The 19538-nt window shown below is 45.0% G+C and overlaps 1 protein-coding gene across 1 annotated transcript; it reads right to left on the reverse strand.

The window, feature by feature from the left end:
* Nucleotides 1-235: 235 nt before the first annotated feature.
* On the reverse strand, nt 236-19052 carry IHO1 (interactor of HORMAD1 1). The gene is made up of 7 exons (XM_042836253.1): nt 18997-19052; nt 12245-12401; nt 10846-11003; nt 9011-9059; nt 8279-8366; nt 3074-3177; nt 236-2567 (listed from the first exon to the last, which is right to left on the reverse strand). The coding sequence occupies exons 1-7, from the start codon at nt 19050-19052 to the stop codon at nt 1326-1328; spliced, it is 1854 nt and encodes a 617-aa protein (XP_042692187.1). The 3' UTR covers nt 236-1325.
* Between the last annotated feature and the right edge of the window lie 486 nt (nt 19053-19538).

Consider the following 19538-nt stretch of genomic DNA (forward strand, 5'->3'; position numbering starts at 1 on the left):
CCCTCCTATCCCCAAAACGCGGTGAGAACCTCAGCCCCCCGCAGCGGGTTTCACCCACCGCAAATTGCTGCACTCTGGGGAGAGCAGCTGCAGAGGGGAAATGTAAAAAGGAAGAAGGGCTGTAGGCAGCTGTCACGCTGTCTGTTCACCTGCTGAAATGGGATATCACCTCCCCTGAAAAAAAAACCAACCAGTACAGAGAAATGAGACATTTGCAAAGAAACAACGTGTTTATTAAAGCCAGGCAAACGATCCCAGCCCTCCCCTGCAGGATGAGAGCGCTGCACCATGTGGGCTTGTGGCAACAGACTGCTCTGTCAATATTGAAACGCTTCTTCCACCAGCAGCAGCTCAGATCAAAGATCAAAAGGGCAAAAACATTAGAAGCTGTGGAAACAGATCCACGGCTGGTGACCCAGCAAGATCTGCTCTGTTTGCTCCTGGGGTTGCCGAGGGCTCGAGCTGCCATTTATCCCGGGCTGGTGGTGAGGTGGTCCCTTCTCACTCAACATCTGCACAGCTGGGATGACCCTGAGCCAAAGAACTACATCTAAAAGATGAGAAATATCCATCAGTTACTGAAGGTGTTGAATTTAGACTTTGCTTCTTTGGGCTTCTGTCCAAAGCCATCCTTGAAAAGTTTAAGATGGACACGTCCTTTATTCATAAGAGAGACATGAGGCTACTGTGATAGAAACTAAACAACATCCTGAATTTCCTGAAACAAAGTTCGGCCTCAAGGGAGAAGAAGCACAGCAGTCCATGCACCGGGTTGCTGGGACTTTGCTTTCCTCAGCCGAGCCCTTATCCACCAAAGCTCAGAAACAGCTCTTGGGGCAAATCTTAACCTTACCAAAAACAGTCAGAAAAAGACCCCTACTTTCTAGAGAGCCAAAAGTCAGAACTTGCAGACATGCAAACCAAAACAGAGACTACGAGTAAGAGAGGAGTGAAAGCCTCCAGCTACAAAGGTGTTATTAGAGGCGTAGGGCTGAAAGTCTCAGCGGAGTGCAGGCACTTCTCTGCTGCATGAACACAACAGTAAGCAGAGCCCAGGGCACTTCTGGTGGGGGTAAAACTGCAGACCCACGCAGCTTCCCAAGCCTCAGATCCTAAGCTGTCCCTGAAGATGGATGTGAGCAGGCAGTGACATGCTTGGGGCCCGGCAGGAGCCCTGCCTGTTTTCAAGGGGCTGTGCTCACACTCGGCCCTTCTCAGCAGTCCCAACAGGAGCTCCCAGCATCAGCTGTAGGAGACTGAACAGGAGGAGTAAACAGCAACACAGACAGCCATGTCTGCACTGGAGGCTCTGAAAACAAAACCCCTCAATCTGAATAATCACTATCAAAAACTAAGGAGCAACATTCTGTGCCCTGCACGTTGCCAGGACACGGGTTGGTGGAGCCTGTGGAGCAGCTCGCCTGTTTTTCACCTGTTCTGCACAGGGAGAACAGACTCTCCTGGGGAGAGGAATCCCAGAAATCCCTTCTCACACTGGCAGCTATGGCTCTTTTTCTGTTTTCCAAACTTCTCTTTCTTTGGTCTGCAAGTTGGAGCATGCTTTTATTGGAGCACGACACTGGCAGGAAACTCTTTGTTAGCCTGGGCTGAGCACTGCTGAGCTTCTGTTGATGGGGAGCTGCAGGAATTGGGTTAGAGCTTGCTAAACTGAGAGCAACTGTATATCTGGGAAAGCAATTTTTTCTTGTGCTTCCCAACCCGATAATCCTGTTTGCTCTTACTTGCTTCAGCCCACCATCAGCACACCTGGCGAGCTCCCCTTTTCTCTTGCCGGGGTGTGTTTTCTTCCTCTCCATTACTTTATTCCAGGGGATCCTTCCCAGCTTCAGCTTTGCCTTGTTCCCTATGGCTATGTTCTCCAGCTCCTGGTCCGTGGACGAGCTCCCATCTCTCTGCCCAGACACGCTGCTTTGCACAAAGAGATGGCACGCTTGAGGCTGCCTCTGCTGTGATGGTGTCACGGGTTTAAATCCACTGGTACCTCTGCGGACTGCCTTCCTCAGAGGAGTGACTGGGGATATCTCCTGCAGTACGGGAATGGGCTTTTTCCGACCGTCCCCCAGCAACTGGCTGTTAGCACTGCACGCACACGGATGGTGAGAGCAGCTCTGTGCTACCAAAGCAGATTCCACCTCCCCGCCATACGCAGCTGTAGCAACGGGGCTGACTTTGCTTTCAGAAGGTGCATCGAGGCCACCCCGAGGTGTCACGTCCCCGCTGACTCTGTGCTGCTTCCCCGCAGCAGACAGACCCAAGGAACTGCAGCCCCCTGTACCATGGCAGCACGGCCAGTGTGCTTTCTGCTGGCGTGGGGCACGGTCCTGGCACGTGCCAGGAGAGGTCTGGGAGGAGTTATCCACCATCCTGGGGGGGACTTTGGCACTGGTCATGAAGGTCTGCAGCTCAGCTAAGGCACTGGGGAGCTTCAGGGAGCGTAATTCTTCACATAGCTTCAGGTGGTGGTCGCTGAGCTGAGCTGGCAGTGACTCCAGACCCTCCTTCAGCTGCAGGACACTGGATTTCACATCCGAAATATCCACATCTTTCTGGGGGAGCAGTGAGCAGAAGCAGTAAACAATGTATTACAAAGTACAGTAATAGGATTCAAAGAGGAAACTTTGGTACCATGCATCAGTGAGACACTTTAAGTTAAGACCCAATCTTAGCGATTTGTATCACTCTGTGTAAAATGTATTTATTGTGACCCAAAAGTGGGCATGCACTGCACCGCCTCCTCCAGCAAAGGCATGTGACAGAGCAAGAAAGCAGTGCTTCACCGTGCGCCTGCCACCACAGGGCACTGTTGGGCTCCCTTCTCTCTGACCACGATTCCATCAGTGCTGACAGCACTGTGTATGGGCTCCTGGGTAAGGATCAGCCAGTACGTGGTCCAGAATTTGCATTTTAATATGCTTTCCCCATTCAATACAATAGAAACAGTCTAGTTTGTAATCCTCTGTCTGAAGACAATTTAATATTCAGTTAATATTTTGAAGAAATTGGAGAAATTCGGAATGAAGATTCAGAATAAAAGATTAATTTCCCCACTTACAGCCGCCAGTCTCCTCTCCATCTCCAGCAGCGCCTGCTCCATTTGGCTTTTATCTTCCAGGGCTTTCAGCACCACGTCACTGTGACTTTGAAGAGCATCTTGCACTAAACAGGCAAATCAATAAAAGACACATTTGGTCTTTCATTTGTAAATGTGAATGAAGCACTATCAATACTATCGCTGCTTCCGCCACGGCCTGGCATGAAATACTTCACTGTGCTATGCAACCACAGCTGAGCTCTCCCCAAGCACCAAACAATGGACAGTGGGGTACATGCTTAATGCAGAGCATTTGGAATTTATAAGATGCTGAGTGCAGGCCAAATCTCATTTACTGTGCTCTATTAATATGGCAGCTGGAGATGAAAGGCTGCGTGAAGCTGGAACACTTGGTTAGCTCAGCGCAAGGAAGGCTGAGGTGAACAAAGATTGCACTGGGAGAGGGACCACAATGTGCCTGGTTTACAGCTTACGTGGAGGGGGGAAGATCCTTAGCAATCTTACAGAATCATAGAATCATTCAGGTTGGAAAAGACCTCTGTGATCACCCAGTGCAACCGCCCACCCGTCACCAACGCTGCCCACTGACCATGTCCTTAAGTAACACATCTCCCCTTTCCTTGAAGCCCTCCGGGGACACTGACTTCACCACTCCCTGTGCAGCCTGTGCCAGTGCATCTTTCTGGGAAGAAATTCTTCCTAATATCCAACCTGAAGTCTTCCTTTAGAACCATAAATGATGAAACAGAGGAAGAGATGCTCTCTAGCCATGTCTGCTCTTCCCTTTGAACAGCATAGGAAGGTGTGGATGCGTGGCTGGGGCAGAGCCTTTGGTTCTCCCTAAACAGGATTCAGGGCCCTCCTAAAACAAAGTGTTCCCAAGCCAGCTGGGTGGGATAACCAAAACTCAGGAACGCTGCTGTGTGCCCAAGAGAAAGATCAGTGTAGAGCAATGTTCCAACAAGTGGCTGCAAGAGCTCTGCAGTCAATTAATCCTCTTTTCCTGCAGATCCAATATGTTTGATTGACTGTGGTGTCTGCAGAGCTGAGAGCCCTGCTGAAGAGGTTCCTGCACGTGGTGTATTTATCTCAGCTCCTCAGGGCAGCTCCTCTCACCCCAGGGATGCTGCTCCCCTGCTGCAGCACTGCATGGTTCTCAGCATCACTTCTCCTGCTCTGCTATTTTCATTAAGGTCGCGGGGACTTAATTATCTTGGTGGCTCTGCCCTTCTGTCAAACTCGTGATGGAATTGGCCAGAGTTAAAAACTATTAAGGAGAGAAAGGCAGAAGGGATCGTACACGTTTGGGTTCCGTGAAAAAACGGAGACTTTTGAAAAGGTACATTTGGAAGGGAGAAAAGAATGAGATGTGAGCAATTATGGGCCGGCGGGTTTGTTCTCATGCTGCCCAAGGTTTTAACTAGACCTTAAAGGAAAGAGCAGTCAAAGATACAGAGGAAAATGGAACAGAACAGAACAAGACTTCATGAAAGGCAGATTGTGCCTGACTAATGCAATACCCGATGATAAGAGAGGTGAGCAGTTAGACAAAGGCAGTGCAGTGGCCTTTGTGTAGATTCAAACAAAGCTTTTCACTGGAAATCATGTCATATGAAAAAAGCTGAGAAAAACCATGAGGTGCATAAAGGCTCTGGAGAGTGGTGGCAGGAGGGGACCTGGGTGCAGGCGAGGCAATGGGCAGCCAGCCTGTGACACAAGGCTGTATGCTGGGGCACAGAGCAGCGAGGTACGGCTTGTGGAATAGGTTTGTAACGATGGAAGAAGTGTTTCAGCGGCTCCTTTCAGAGTCTGCATCTCCCTGGTTAGACCCAAGTGCTACTTGCACTGTTTCTGGGAGGCTGCTGGCCCCCTGCAGGCCTGCAGCCCCACTGAGGAGAGGAAGGCAGCAGCAACTGAGCGAGGAAAGCCCCTCACGTCACTCCATCCCATTCCAGCTGTACACAACGAGGGCTTACCTCGGCTTGCTGCTCTTCCCCATACGCTTTCTTTTGATTCTGAATTATTTTTAAGGCTTTCTGATTTCCCCTGTCTGTTCTTCAACATGGATCCTCGGTTTATAAATAGCGCTGCATCCTCGGGGCTTGTGATCTGCACATACGTTTGACTCAGCACAGCATGCTGCGGGCAGGCTCCCAGCAGCCTGTGGAACGTGCTCCATTTGTACATGTGGGAGTGTTCTGCAGAAAAACCTCAGTACAGAGGAGGGGCACTTTCCTCCCTCGCTGCCTTCCGCACTAAGGAGCGTTCAGACTTGTCAAACATTATTAAACACAGCAGAAATGGGTGTTGATCTACGCCGAGAAAAAACGGCGTTGAGATGGCTGAGGTATATCAGATCAAGGATCCTGCTAGTCAAACCTCTTGGCTTTGAAAATGATCAAGAACAGCTGCCTCAGAGAAAGTCTTCTTCAAATAAACCCTGCAGTGGATGGTTATTGAGTAACTCAATCACAGAGGAAAAATCTTTACTCGGTTAATGAGTGGATTATGCACGGGCTTGTGCCTCTCTTCAGGTATTTCACTCCAAGCCAAGCAGCTTTTTCCAACCTGGAATGTTGCTACGGTTGGGTTTGCTGTACCATTGTCTTTGAATGCTGCTGGTTTCCATTAATAACATAAGGAATGTGAAATCCATCAGGAGAGAGAATGCTGCAGAGGGGAGAGGGTAGGTGAGCTCATCCAGTAAGCCCACCCTGCTGCCCAGTGCTGGGTTCTGTCAGAGATTTGCACTGGCTCGTCCTCTCTAAGGGAAATATTGCCCATCATTCACCATCTTTGCTGGCAGGAGGGGCAGACTGTCAGCAGTGCGCTCGCCGGGAAGATGCTAAGGAGTGTTGCAGAGGATAGGGCTGCTGTGAGCTGTCACAGCTGGAACTGCCAGATACCAGAAAAGCAAGGCAGTTCAGAGAGGGCTGAGCTGTGAATATGAGGATTTATATATATATGTAAGAAAGCTTTGATATAAATGTGAGTATATAAATGAAAATGAGGAAAATAGAAAAAGAAATGAGTTACAGCGGTTGAGACCAGAAAGAGCGAGCAAATGGTAAGCCAGCAAGTCAACCAGAGGAACTCTACGAGGCAGAACTGAGAACACAGCTCTGCTTCCTTCTTTACATCCCAGTGCACAGCACACTGAGATGTGTTCAAGGAACAGAGCAGCTGTTCTGTGAAAGCTGCTCAGGCAAATGCTATCTCACTGATGGTGCCAGACGCAGCTCTATTTGCTGTGTGTGCACATATGAACAAATGCACACAACAGATCAGTTTTTATCTCACTGCAAGGAGCGTGCTAGCACAACAGCATTTGCAAGGATATTTTGAAAAATATTTTCTGTTTTCTTCTCACACTGTGGCTTTGCAGACTCTGCCAAATGTCCGTGCTGCTCACTGCTGTAAACGAGGCCTGTGACACTCCTGAAACGCTTCTAATGAGAATGGACTTAATTTCAAGTGATTTCTTTACTTTGCAGCATTGTTTGAATGCCCTGTTGTACAACCCGTGTCTCTGAAGAGAGCCTCATCATCTCCTGCATTCAGCTCCTCACGTCAAATCCTCCGCCACCATTTGCTTAACACCTCTACCATGTCACCATGTCACCACATCCCACGGTGCTGTATCATCAACCACTGCCATTCAGTGCTTCCTTGGCTCTGAATTTGTCAGCTGAGTTTAGGAATTTTAGATGGCCTTTCTGAAGGAATTACCTCAGCTGGGATCTTTTCAAGGCACAAGTGTGGGCATTTATGTGGTGGGAACTTAATTATCCATCACTGTGACACCAGTCAAATGGCAGTGTTTATCAGCAATTAACCAGTGACAGATGAACCTCCCAGAAATATAAAAAGAACAACATTGTGGAGTGATGATTTTCATTATGTATTCAACATTCTGCAGCATGATACATTACAGAAAGTGCCAATTTCTCTTTTCAATTGCTTTGAAAATCTAGCAGCAGGCACCTCTGGGAGGTTTCTCATTTCATTCAAGGCACAGTTATTTAAAATGGTTACTGAGAAAAAACAGGGCAGATGAGCAAATGGCAGAGAAGGACGAGGGGGACTCATGAACAATAGATTTAATTTTCAGTGCCATGACAACAATTTCTGTGCTAGAGGTGTATGAAATTAGGCAAAGTCCTGCCTCCGAGTGGACAAGCTGACACTGAAGCAACTAGGGATGGGCAAATGCAAATAGGAAGCTTGCTGTGCTGGCCAAAGCAGGCAGATACTTGCTTGCATTGAGGACCCACAAAGAGCACTTGCCAAGCAAGGGAGTGCCCTTGCTACAAGATTGATATTTGGAACACACGTGCTACCACAGCCTTGTGAAGAACGCATCAGACTCCACTGCTCTTGCTTGAGAGGGCTGTGTTGATTTAAAGGGCAACTGTCAAAGCTGCGTGTCTCAGAAGCCACATTTTGCTGCACAGATAAGATTCGACTGCTCTTGTGAGGGCCTTTTCCACTGAACTCAGGAGGTATATCACACATTCTGCACGTGTTTTGAAGCCGGTTCCTCGTTCTTGCACAGAGCACAGTCCTGACACAGTGCTGACAGAAAATAATGACACAATTAAAAACCACTGCACTCTCAAAAGCTCAGATCCAAGTCAAATTAGAAACAACTTCAGCAGTCCCCCTCAATGAAGACTGCTGTGACTAGCTGCTTGCTGTTCACAAGAGTTTTACATTATTGGCTCTTCTGGGAGATCATCCTTTCATCACAGTACAAGTGCACCTCATGACCTGCTTTTTACCTAAGAAGAAAAGTACCAGAGATAGAAAACTGCAAACTACCGTGAAAACTTGAGAAATCCTTAAAACCTGGATGTGGAAACATACGAAATAAGTATCAACAGTATTTTTAGTGAGTACTTCAGTAGTGTATCAGATACAGCCTAAACATGAGTGAGAGCACAAAGCACAGAGGTGCCTTTATCTATACACATATAGTGTCTGACCATACAGCACCTAAATTCTTTAACAAAAGAGAGCAGAGAAAAGGTAAGTATAACAAGAATGGAAAAACCAAACCCATGCTGTGACTAAGCCTTTCTTGGCTCTTCACCCTTACGAGGAGCAGCTGTGAATGGCATGAGTCGCCTATTTCAGCCCAGCTTGGAGACATTCAGTAGTTTGACTGTGCCCTCTGCTGTTAACAGAAGCACAGAAAGGACTCACGTGTCTTGGAAATGGACTCCAGGTGAACAGAAATTGATTTGTTTCTTGAATTGAACTCTTTTTCAATGTTGTCCAAGCATGCTTGCAGCTGCAAGAGTGAAGGTAAGTGAGAAAATTAAATGCTGTCTTTCATGTGTTTGCAAAAACATAGCCTTAAAAGCTGCAGAATAATGGGTAACTTCAAATAGTTTGTCCATCCATTGGTTGCAACCCCAAAAGAGACCTGGAATGGCTCAAAAGACAACTGAAGGATTGCAGAAGTCTTGAATTATTTTACGATAGTGATATTAATCTGTTTAAAAAACAAAACAAACACTAGGGATAGCAGTTAAATTATTTATAAAAAGTAGGGGGGAGAAGAGACTTTCACCTTCAGATTGTGAGACTACACTGGATTACTTGTTCCTGAGAGAAAGGCACTGTCTTCAAGCAGAAGGAAAGAAGCCTTTGTATTTGCAGACAGCCATTACAACCTGTTCTTGCTCCCAAGCCCCCGAGAAATTCCATTGCTGACTCTGAGACAAGTCCCTAAGGCCTGTAACCCTAAGGTTTGGCCACAAAGAGCGTGCTATGTGTAAAAAGCATTGACATTTGTTGGTCTGAGCATTTGTGTGCTCACAGCAAACAGTAAGCTAAGTCAAATATCATCAGTGAAGAAAGTGAGAGAAGATGAATGTTGAGTAGCATTTCTAATTCTTCCTTCTCCTGAGCTCTGAATTTGAATTAACTTACCCCTTGAAGCCTGTTGTTGATGCTGGAAATAAAGGTGCTTAACACTTCTCTAAAATGAAAACAAAAACGGAACAGTTTATACTTGCTGTGTTTCTGGCTTTTAAGACAGACATGTAAGATACTGAAGTGGTCAGAAATTGAGAATATCACAGTAAAAAAAAGTTATATATGTATGTGTATATATATATATATACACACACACACACATACATCACACACATGAATATATATTTATATATATATTGTGTGTGTGTGTGATTCTCCTGATCCTGGCCCAGCATTTCTGCCTCCCATGGAAGTTCCAGGCATGTTTGCACAGCTGCACGTTGGCTGCTGGGTGCTGCTGCTGTGCTGTCGGTCCAGAAGGACCCAGTCTGGGTGGAGGTGATGTGCCAGCTGCTGAGATACATACACAAACACATATTGTGTTTGGGCAAAAATAGCTGTGGGGGGAAAAAGGGAAAAGCTGCAGCACCATCAAAGGAAGAACATACAGCACAAATCCTTTTCTCCTGAGATGAAGCCTGTGGTTTCTGTTATCCATCCTTTGGAGCGGAGTGAGCCCATCGAGAACCAGGCTATATTCATGATTAACCTATCAAGCCAAAATGCACGGACTGTTGCTAAGCACAGTGCTAGCCTATTTCCTCTCTGGAGTTTTGGGTCATTTTAAATTGATCATTTAGTCATCTGAATTACAGCAATCAGAAAGGTGGAGGCCAGGTAGAGTGTAGCAGTGAGAAGTAGGCAGGGCTGCTGGAATTCTTTTCAGCTTTATGAAAAGAATAAGTTCATTTTGATCATCAAACATGCAGGAGATACAAATGGATAAAGGAGATATATATATATCCTTTATAAAGTATATATATATTTTAGAGATAATACAGTTACTTCTATAAGCATGCTTCAAATCTGAGAATGCATCTGTAATATGGAAAGAAGCATAATTAATTTAAAGAAGAGATAGAGGATAATTAAGAGTTCTGTCTAAACACTTAAAAATGTATGTTAACTCTTCACAATTTGGTCACAAATACAAAAATCCTCCACTTTTCCAATAAGCACCAGAGCATCACATTTCTGCAGTATCAGAATCCCTGGTACTGTTGTAGTGCCTGTTGCAGGAGAGGAAGTGCAGTCTGATCTGATTAAAGGCTTTCAACAAAGATGTGTTTCACTTTGAATGTTACTTTGCAAAATGTACAGAATGAAGAATTATTTATGGGTGCACTGGGAAGGTTGCCATCTTTCATTTCTGAGATTGAAAATATTGGCTTAATCCTGAAGTCCTAGAGGTCTGACAGCTACATTTAATTCTTAATGCTTGGCAGAGGGCTCATCATCAAACTACATGTCCTATAAAAAAACACAGAAAAATCCTGTATATAAGTAAAATTATAGGGATTTGTGCAGGTTTATGTTACAATCATCACATCTTCCTCTGCACACAGTGCTTGGCATTCTCCTCACCTGTCTCAAAGGTAAAGGTCACACCAGGGGTCCCTTTGATCAGTCCCAATACAGTCTATCAATTTTTTAGAACCACGGGCTTTCACAGAGAACCAACACAGGAGAGAAAAACCAACAAACCCCTGCTGACTAGAGAAAGAAGACAAAGGTAAATTCAGGTTATGGTTTTGTTGTTCCTTGTGGCTTATGGCTGGAAGCGTTACACAACTCTCACCGCAAATAAGCCCTATTCTCTTATCCTGCCACTCTTTGCAATGAGAGATTATCTGAAACCTGAAATATGCAGCTATGCCATGTCTAACTTTTAAAGAGGAGCTGCAGGGAGTGATAACAGACTTCACAGGAAGTTTGCAGTGTGTACATACCGATCGTATTTGTCCTTTATTTTGTTGTTATTTGCTTTAAAGTTTTCCAGGACTCTCTTCCCTTGTGCTGCACCAAAATTAAGCAACCCTTTCTCTCTTGTATCTTCATCGAATAGCTGTGGTTTTGCTTGGTATTTGGTAAAAATACTGGGCTCGCTCTGTTGCACAAAGGAAAAGAAAAAATGTTGAGGTACAAAAATAATCAGAATGTTAATTAGCAAAAAACATTTTGCATATCAAGCACTTTTTAGAGGCATGGTTCACAGCGATTGGATGTTACGCATTGGATGAGGATGTTGAAGTATCATGAGGTTATTGCTCACTGAGCGTGTCCTGTTAGATGGGCTCAATGGGTTGATGGTTGGACTGGATGATCTTAAGTGGTCTTTTCCAACCTTAATGGTTTTAGCATTGTTTGGCTCCCAGTGGATCTGAAACCCAGCCTGAATTTCTCCAGACTTGGGCTTTTTCCTCATCCTGACTCCTTTCAGTTGATTGCAGTCATCAGGTGCATTGATACTTTTTCCTTATGTTTAACACATAGACTATAAGACAATTTCAGGGAGCTCCCTGTACATTAATCTACAGAAAATCCTATTGAATTTCCTGTAGGTGACAGCCTTTGCTGCCTAGCATCATCAGACTGTGGCTCAGTTTTTCACACGTTTCAATGCTCTTTCATCTTGAAGAGTGAATTTTCTTTCCTGCGTCTGATGAAAAGCTACGCAGTTAAAGGACAAGCTCTTCAGCAAAGTGCAGGGGACGGTGGATAGGATCTGGGATTGAATGGCTGCCTAGGGCTATGGAGCTGGCATGACTATTTTTTTCTAATCTTTGCTCTCAGGTGTCTTTATTTGGATCTGGCACTATCTGCTAGTGATGCAGGAGTTATTTTAGTGAGGCTGGTAACATCAGAAGCCACGTGCTACAGGAAGAACATTTTGAGCATAGAAGCTTTTCATCCACAAGCATTCAGAGATCTGCTGCAACAACAGTACTGAAAGGTAACTTTCTGTCAGTGGAACTGAACACCTCTGAATACCTCTGTTGCTCTTGTGGAAAGCTAATCATGATAACACAGAACTGTTGAAAGAACAGATGACTTATTCTACCTTACCTAGGGAGTCTAAAGACTTTAGCTTGAGACTAACTTCCCGTTATGTTGGTAATCAAAAAGAATCAAAGCAAATAATGCTTATCTCAATAGTGATCACTGATTAGAAATGATAGTTTTTTTTAGCTAGCCGGGCTGCTGCCTGGTAGCTGTAAATATCTACTCTTCTTACAGTATCAGAAGGTAACTGGGCTTGGCAAACGTTAGCGCCTATTTCAGTATTACCGCTAATTTGGGATGGCGGCTGTGTGCCTGGGCAGGGCTGAAGGGGGGCGCAAAACTCACGTCCTGGGAGTTGTGCTGGCCCAGCTGCATTCCCAGCTCCAGCGGTGCTGCTGACTGCGCGTTCTCTGGGCAGAACTGGGAGCCAAAGAGCACCTGGGAGTCGCTCAGACTCGAGTAGTCGCTCAGCGCGCCGCTGCGGGCAAAGAGCTTGTTTGGCCTGAGGTGGAGGAGAGAGGCTTGTGAGTGTGAACAGCAAGTAAGCAGGCAGTGTGTGGCTGGACACGTTGATCTGACTGTTAGAAATACTGCAAATGTAACGACGCTACTCAAAAGATGTATTGGTGCTGTTTCACCCTAGCAGTAGATGAAATCTGTTCTTCCACTCCTTCCAACTGTGTCACTGTGCAAAGACTTACCCCAGCCTGCCCACGAGAACAAAAATCTCACCATATAGCATTCCTAAAATGGGTCAAGGACAAACAAACTGAATTATTTCAAAGCAAAATGCTAATAAATCACAAAGGCTTTCTTCTGATCAAGCTTGGCAAAACAAGGATAAACGAACTGAGAATTACAGATCAAAATTAATGATGTAGGCTCTTAGGCAGGGTTTTCCTTCTATATCAAATTGTATAACCAAAGGAAAAAAAGAACAGGAGACTAAATTTTGTTTCTAACAAAAGATCATCACCCCAGCATTTATTAGCAGTGACGTCTTCAGTTAATCTCCACTTTTGGAAGGATCCCAACATCATACATACAACAGAAAGAGCATTTACTGGGAGTCTGCTCAGCCTCCTCCATATAGCAGTGTGAGTGACAATATTATCTTAATGCCTTTGGCTTTGAGCTCACTGTGTACTCTGAGCTGCAGGACTTTGGCTGGCAATGTAAGTATCACATCTCCTGCACTGTTTTTCTAAACATCCATCTTTTAGCCGAAAAAGCTCCTTCTTAGTTTGAGGAAGGGTTTTTATGCTCTTTATATATTGATAGTAAAGCACTTAGTTCCATAATCTCCTTTCAAAGTGTCTGGTACAACTGGAGCATGTCACATCCCGTAACCTGCTCCTCTGCTCAGTCCCTTTGCATTACCTAACGTCTGAATTACAAGATTCCAATACAAAGAGTTCTACTGCTGACATTCTGAGGAAGCTCAGAGGGCTTTATGAGCCATGTAACTCCCCAGGCTCACTCTGTGCTGATGCTATGACCAAAGAAGGCTATTGGCAGCCATGAAGCCTCATTTTTCCGTTTTTAGTCTGCTCTCTTGGTGGTCAGTTTAGGAACGATGACGTTTTTTGCAAACTATGGGGGGAGATGAAACAGATGCCTCTTGGAGCACACGCACTCCCCTGAGCAGCGGAGTTCTTTCTCCCCTGCTTAGCACTGCTGGCAATGAATTTACTAACGAGGCCATCTGGACAAGGCATCAGCCTGGCCACACGTGGCCCAGAACTCTCTGTGATGGTAAAATCAGACAGCCACCTGACTGTTTCCTTCAGGATGCCTGAGCTTCATGGATGCATGATCTGCTCTAAATATAAACCCTTCCTTGCAAACAGCAAGAAAACATCCCAGTCATTTAATCCTGGTTAGCAGTTCCTCTTAGGTGATGCAGTATTTTATCCAGAGAACTTTCAGCCTTCTGCTAAAACGAGCCATTCCTGTGTTGTTCATGCATTTGTGCCAGGAGCTCTCCTAAAGCACTACTGTATGCATTCAAAGGAAGAAGAGATTTAGATGTGTAAGATAGGCACCATCACAAGCTCCTGTCAGCTCCAAAATTGCTCAATCATACTCTGTTGACCCATGGAATGGTTTCTTCTTCCCACCTAACTTTATGCGAGGTCCTGTGATATTGGCAACCCCGACATTTACTGTAATATGAGCATGACCTAAAAAATCTGCAGCCCTCTGCATAGCTGGGGAGTCAGCTGGTCCTCTGCTGTCTCAGTTTCATTGCCACCAATGGGAATTCCTCCTCCCTGTCCCTCAAGATAAGTTGGATCTTTTTGGACCTTCTTGCTTGTTCCCAAGTTGCAGTTAGCACACCCAGATACTTCAGCATGGCCACACACAAACATATCGCCTTTCGTTTAAAGGTTCTGCCTTGCCCCAAAATAGCTGTCAGATGCAACACACAGAGACATGTAGCGTGCAGTAAATCTCCTCTTCTTGTGTTCTCTAGGTGTTTCTAGAATCGCCATGCCAAATCTTATAAATTGTCCTAGGCCTTATTGGTCTGTGAAAACAATTCTGTTATTGGGTCCAACACCAAATGCTAAGAGTCAGCTGGAAAAGCAAACAGAGTCTTCTACAGTTTCCAAACCAACATTTATTTGTGGTGCTGCTGGGATTGTATTTAGTCCCATCATCCACACCAAACCTGAGCCAATGTCCCTCCTCTTCCACAGCTCTGTGGGTGAAGCTCACTTATGCCTTCCTGACATGTTTAAAGTGCAGTGCTTTCCTGAAGAGATCTTTCTCTCCTGGTAGTAATCTCCAGTAGTATCAGTGCAGTACTGTTCCTTTCCTCCTGCTTTCTGTCCAAAAACCTCCCTGCCCCTTCTGCTCCCTCTCATTTAGCGGCTAGGACTGCATCACAACAAATCCAGCTGAAGAGCTGCGAGTTGCTTTTCACCTGCCCTTCCTCATAGCTTTAGACTGCATCTGTAGGAACTGTCTCTACCTCTGCCGTACTGCTCTTGTCGTTACTTTTTGCTGCCTGCCAAAGTGTTCATCAAACAAGCAAAGATCAGCGTTTGCTTTGGGCGCAGAGGAGGGACTTCAGCATCCAGGGGGCTTGGAGGAGCTTAAATCAAGGAGGTTTAGCTGCTATTTCTGCTCCCAGCCATTTACCATCTCTGTTGGAGACTGCCAAAGCATAACATTATTTTTCTGTTCTCTATCCTTTGGAACTCAGTGACCTGCTTGCTGCAAATCATTTGTTTCATTTCTGCATTCATATCCTAAAAGGAATTTCTACAAAGAGATTTTGGCAGTGGCCCCAACCACAACAGGATCCCTTACAGCAGCCTCCAGTTTCCAGGTATCAGGCTGAAAGTTTTTCTGCTCTTGCTTTAATTCTTCAAGGTCATTTTTACTTTCTATGAGCGACTCCATTATTCATTCCAACGCGATTCAATACCACCCAAACATTCCTCACCTTGGAAACCGTGTCAGCTCTTTTGTCCTGAGCGAGGAGCCAGCAGGCAGAGATTGCTGCGGCACAGCCACGTTTACTTACACATTGATCCTTGGCCATATTAGGAATTAGACCTCTGGAGACAGTTTCTGTCCCCCGGTCTGAAGCCGTCTTCCAGTCTGCAGAGTCCTGTAAGGCTCAGGATTTGTTTTGAGCCGCTCTCTCAGTCATTGTCTTGTCTATCTCTGTCACTTTCTGCTAATTCTTGGACCTTGGATTCTTAAAGCATAAGGAATTGGTGGTTCTGCTGTATGGAATGGAATGGAATGGAATAACAGGTTGAATGAGGCTGTTAAACTCGAAAGTCTTTTCTCAGAGCAGAAATACGCCACGGAGAATAAGTGGTACAAGTAGACTTCATGTTGCAGCATCTTTTTTTAATTTAATATTTCTCTTCAGTATTTTCATCATGTATTGGCCTTACCCACCCTCTGGCAGGCTTTCTGCTCCTGATGGCTTTTGAAATTGGTTTATTAGTAGTTATTATGCCTTTAGCAAGTTACTGCCTTTCACGTGGAACAATAAAATTATGGTAACTTCAATTTAAAATTGTAATACTTTGCTTCCCATTTTTACATTTTTAATGCTCTTTAATTTCTTAAAGGGTGCCCTCTTGTTTTCTTTACCATGCTATTTAACCTTGTCAGTCTGGTACTGGTCCTGCTCACTCTGCTCTGATGGCTGCTCTGCATTTGTTCTGTGTTTCAGCTCGAGGTCTACATAATCTCTATTCCTCAGGCGAACCTACAGCCCTTTCTGCCACCCCTTTAAATTCCTTTCTAACAAGCTTCTTTATTTCTACGTAAATGTCTTTTTGGAAATTAAACATCTCTGTAGTGGATTTTTGGCTCCCATTTCTCCGCAGAGATGCTGACTCCAGTTCATTACTGTCACTTCTATGGCAGTGCAACAAGAATAATGCAGTAATGCTCCAAACGAGGGCCTTGTGCCCAACCCAGGACCAAAGCAAGATGCGATTCTTCCCTGGGAGTTCTCTCGCTGAGCAGGTCTTACTGGTGCTGAAAATCTGGTTTCAGCACTGTGAGTTGATAGAAGGCTAATTGAGGCATCGCTGCTTTTGTGACCGCTGTGCTCAGATGCCCTGTGATCTTCCTCTGTGTGCCCTTCTGGCCGGGCAGGCAGCAGCGCAGCTTTAATGCGACACATTCCCTAATTGTGTCTGGCATTTCAATCCCCCAAAATCGTGTTGTTTGTTGGTACACTTAAATTGACTCTTAGCTTTCTCCACAGCATAGCTGTCACTTTATCAGCATGACCTCTTCGTACCTTCTCAAATAATTGGCAGCCTGATATTACAGTGTCCAACTAGATAATCTTCTTTCTGATGAGTCTGTATGATCTCTGCTATGCCAATATTCATATATGAGAACAGGTAAAGTGGGGACTTTGGCTCCCCCATCCTATTTCTCAGGCTGCCAGCAGTTGCAGATGAGAACACACGTGCTTGATGGATTATGACCCCAAGCCCCCGGTCTGTTCTGAGGCTCAGGTGGAAAGGAAGCACAAGAGGTAATGGAGCAGGGCAACATTGGGCTTCTCTGTTGTGGCCTTATTACATCACTGGAGTCCTGCATTGCTCATGGACCTGGCGGCAGCTGCTCTCAGAAGTAACACTTTTCCTCAAATGTGCAAAGAATGAACACACTGAGGCACACCTGTCAATATTATGTGCTGATTTTGTTTCATCTTGGAAGCTTTCTGAAAGGCAGCACTGTGCAGTCTGTGTATCATATCCTGCTGTAGTGAGAAAAGGATCTAGTAACAGGAGAAGTGAGCTGAGCGAAGTTAACAGCTTTTCTCATATCTCAGTTTTGTGCACACACTCCTAACTTTTTTTTTCCTTTAAAAGAAGTTAATTTGCCTTCTGAGTTCTCCTTTTAACTCCTCTAAAAGCTCAGCTTCATTCTCAGTATTGTTTCATGCCCTACTTGACCCTCTCAACTCATTTGCCAAAAAAGTGGAATGCTGAGGAGCAGGTGATAAAATCTCATCTGTGTTTCAATCGTGTGTTATTAGATTAGTTAAGAGGCAAGGCTTTAATAAAAGCAGAGAAAAAAAATCAAGACAATAGAATGATGCAATGCATATTTATGAAGGCTAAATCGTGACAGGTATAAACATACTTTTCTCTGAATTGGGTCCTCTTTGACCCCTGCATCTGTGCAAAACTCAATTAATTCATACCTATGCGACAAGTACTTTTATAATGGGGAAGGAACCTGCGATTATATTTTCATTATCATCCATCATCATTGTAACATCAGGCCACATCGGAGACACTATGACTAAACCTGTGAATTTGAACAGTTAGTTATGTAAGTGGTTATTTAACTACCAGAGGATCAGAGGACAAAAGTAATCAATTAGCTTCTCCAGAGTTAAATGAGGGGTAAATCTGGAACTGTTTTTAAGCCAAGTGATGCAAAGGTTGATACTCTGCTGTTCATTTAAAAAAGAGAAAAAGGAAAAAAAGGCATTTTATGCGTTTGTTCTCTAGATGTTCAATACAAATAATATTTGTTATTTCATTATATATTGTAGATGTGGGGAGTTATAGCTGCTCTTTGACTTCTACTGGGGAAAGAAATCATCCATGTATATAAATGCAGAATATGGAATAACTTTAGAGTTACATAACGTGTAATGATATTGCAAATCGTGATTCATTCTATCTATCTTCTACGCAAGGCAAGAAGGGAGCATTTAACTTATCTAATTAGACATGTTGCATAAGATAGGCCATAGGACTCCTGAATAAATTCCTGCTCAAAGCACAGAATAGCTTTCAGCAGAGCTGCCAGTGTTGATTTTAAAATTCCCTACAATGGTAAATCTATCACAGCACTTAGTAGGCTGAGAGTAATGTAGACAGAAACAGAATCACAGAGTAGGTTAATTAGCCATAATTCAACAGACCATGATTAACCGCAGATTAATTTTAGACATATTTCTTGTCATTCCTGCAGTCATTCCCTGCTTTGGCAGTACAGTGACCATGTAATTATGGCAGTTTCTCCAACAATTTCCAAAAGTAGGGAGCTATAACAAAAAAAATGGTGGTGCCTCCTGTTCCAGGTGACCCTGCTGGATCACCTCCTAGCTTATATCCCTATTGTACAGCTTATAACCTTATACAGGCAAAGTTCCTGCCTGTTCCTATCCTAGGCCAAGCCAAGAGAACAGTCTGAAAGCCACCAAAAAGCTGGGCATAGGGCAGGCACAGCAGATGTTCCTCTTTCCATATTTCACTCTATTATACCACATTTACAGGAGTATTCACTCAGGTAATATAACCTGCTGCTCACCACAATCCCTCTGCTTATACATCTCGAATTCAGTAAGTGGACCACTAAAATGTTTTTGAGTAAATGCTCTTAAACACTCAGAATGCTGCCAGTTCTAGGAATGCTGTATGTTAGCAGTGCAAGACCTCCCAGCTGTTTGGTACTCTAACCAATCACACATCAGGAAGGAGCTTTTTGAATTTATAACATCCTCATCATCTCAATTCCTGAGAGAGGCTGTTGCACTTAAAGGCTCTGAGGGCTGCAGTGTGACGGGTGTGAAAACACACGGCACTTACCCAGAGGCTGTGGGAGTGCTGAGCATCTCCTTGATATTCCAGACGTTGAAATTCATTTTTTTTTTTCCCCTCAAGATTAACTGTTAGAAAGGAAAAATACAAGAGCTACTGATCCTGCATGCAGCCACTTGTGGGGCTGCTGGCTGCACTGCAATGGCAGCAGCCAACCTGCAGCCTGGTCACCCTGCAGCCACTGTGTTTTTGGGGCTGGGGTGAGGAACGCTTCTGCCGGGCTCTGTCCCCAGGAAACTCATGTACTGCCTGAGCCGGGGGCAGTTAGCGAGCGTTGCAGAGTTAAGGCTCCCTCGGGACACAGCACAGCTGCTGCAAGGGGAGCACGGCCCAGTGTGGGGCCCAGCGAGGCCTGGCCAACATGGCTGCCACGGCCAACATGGCTGCCACAGCCAACATGGCTGCCACGGCCAACATGGCTGCCATGGCCAGTGTGGCTGCTGGAGCTGGGCTTGCAGGCTCCTCACGGAGCTGGGTTCTCTCAGGCTGTCCCCACACAGGCAGGACCAACCCCAGTGCTGTGTGAAGGA

The sequence above is a fragment of the Centrocercus urophasianus genome, unplaced genomic scaffold, assembly GCF_019232065.1.
Source record: "Centrocercus urophasianus isolate 14NV4802_14NV808 unplaced genomic scaffold, USGS_Curo_1.0 seq_581, whole genome shotgun sequence".
In the NCBI taxonomy this organism is placed as follows: domain Eukaryota; kingdom Metazoa; phylum Chordata; class Aves; order Galliformes; family Phasianidae; genus Centrocercus; species Centrocercus urophasianus.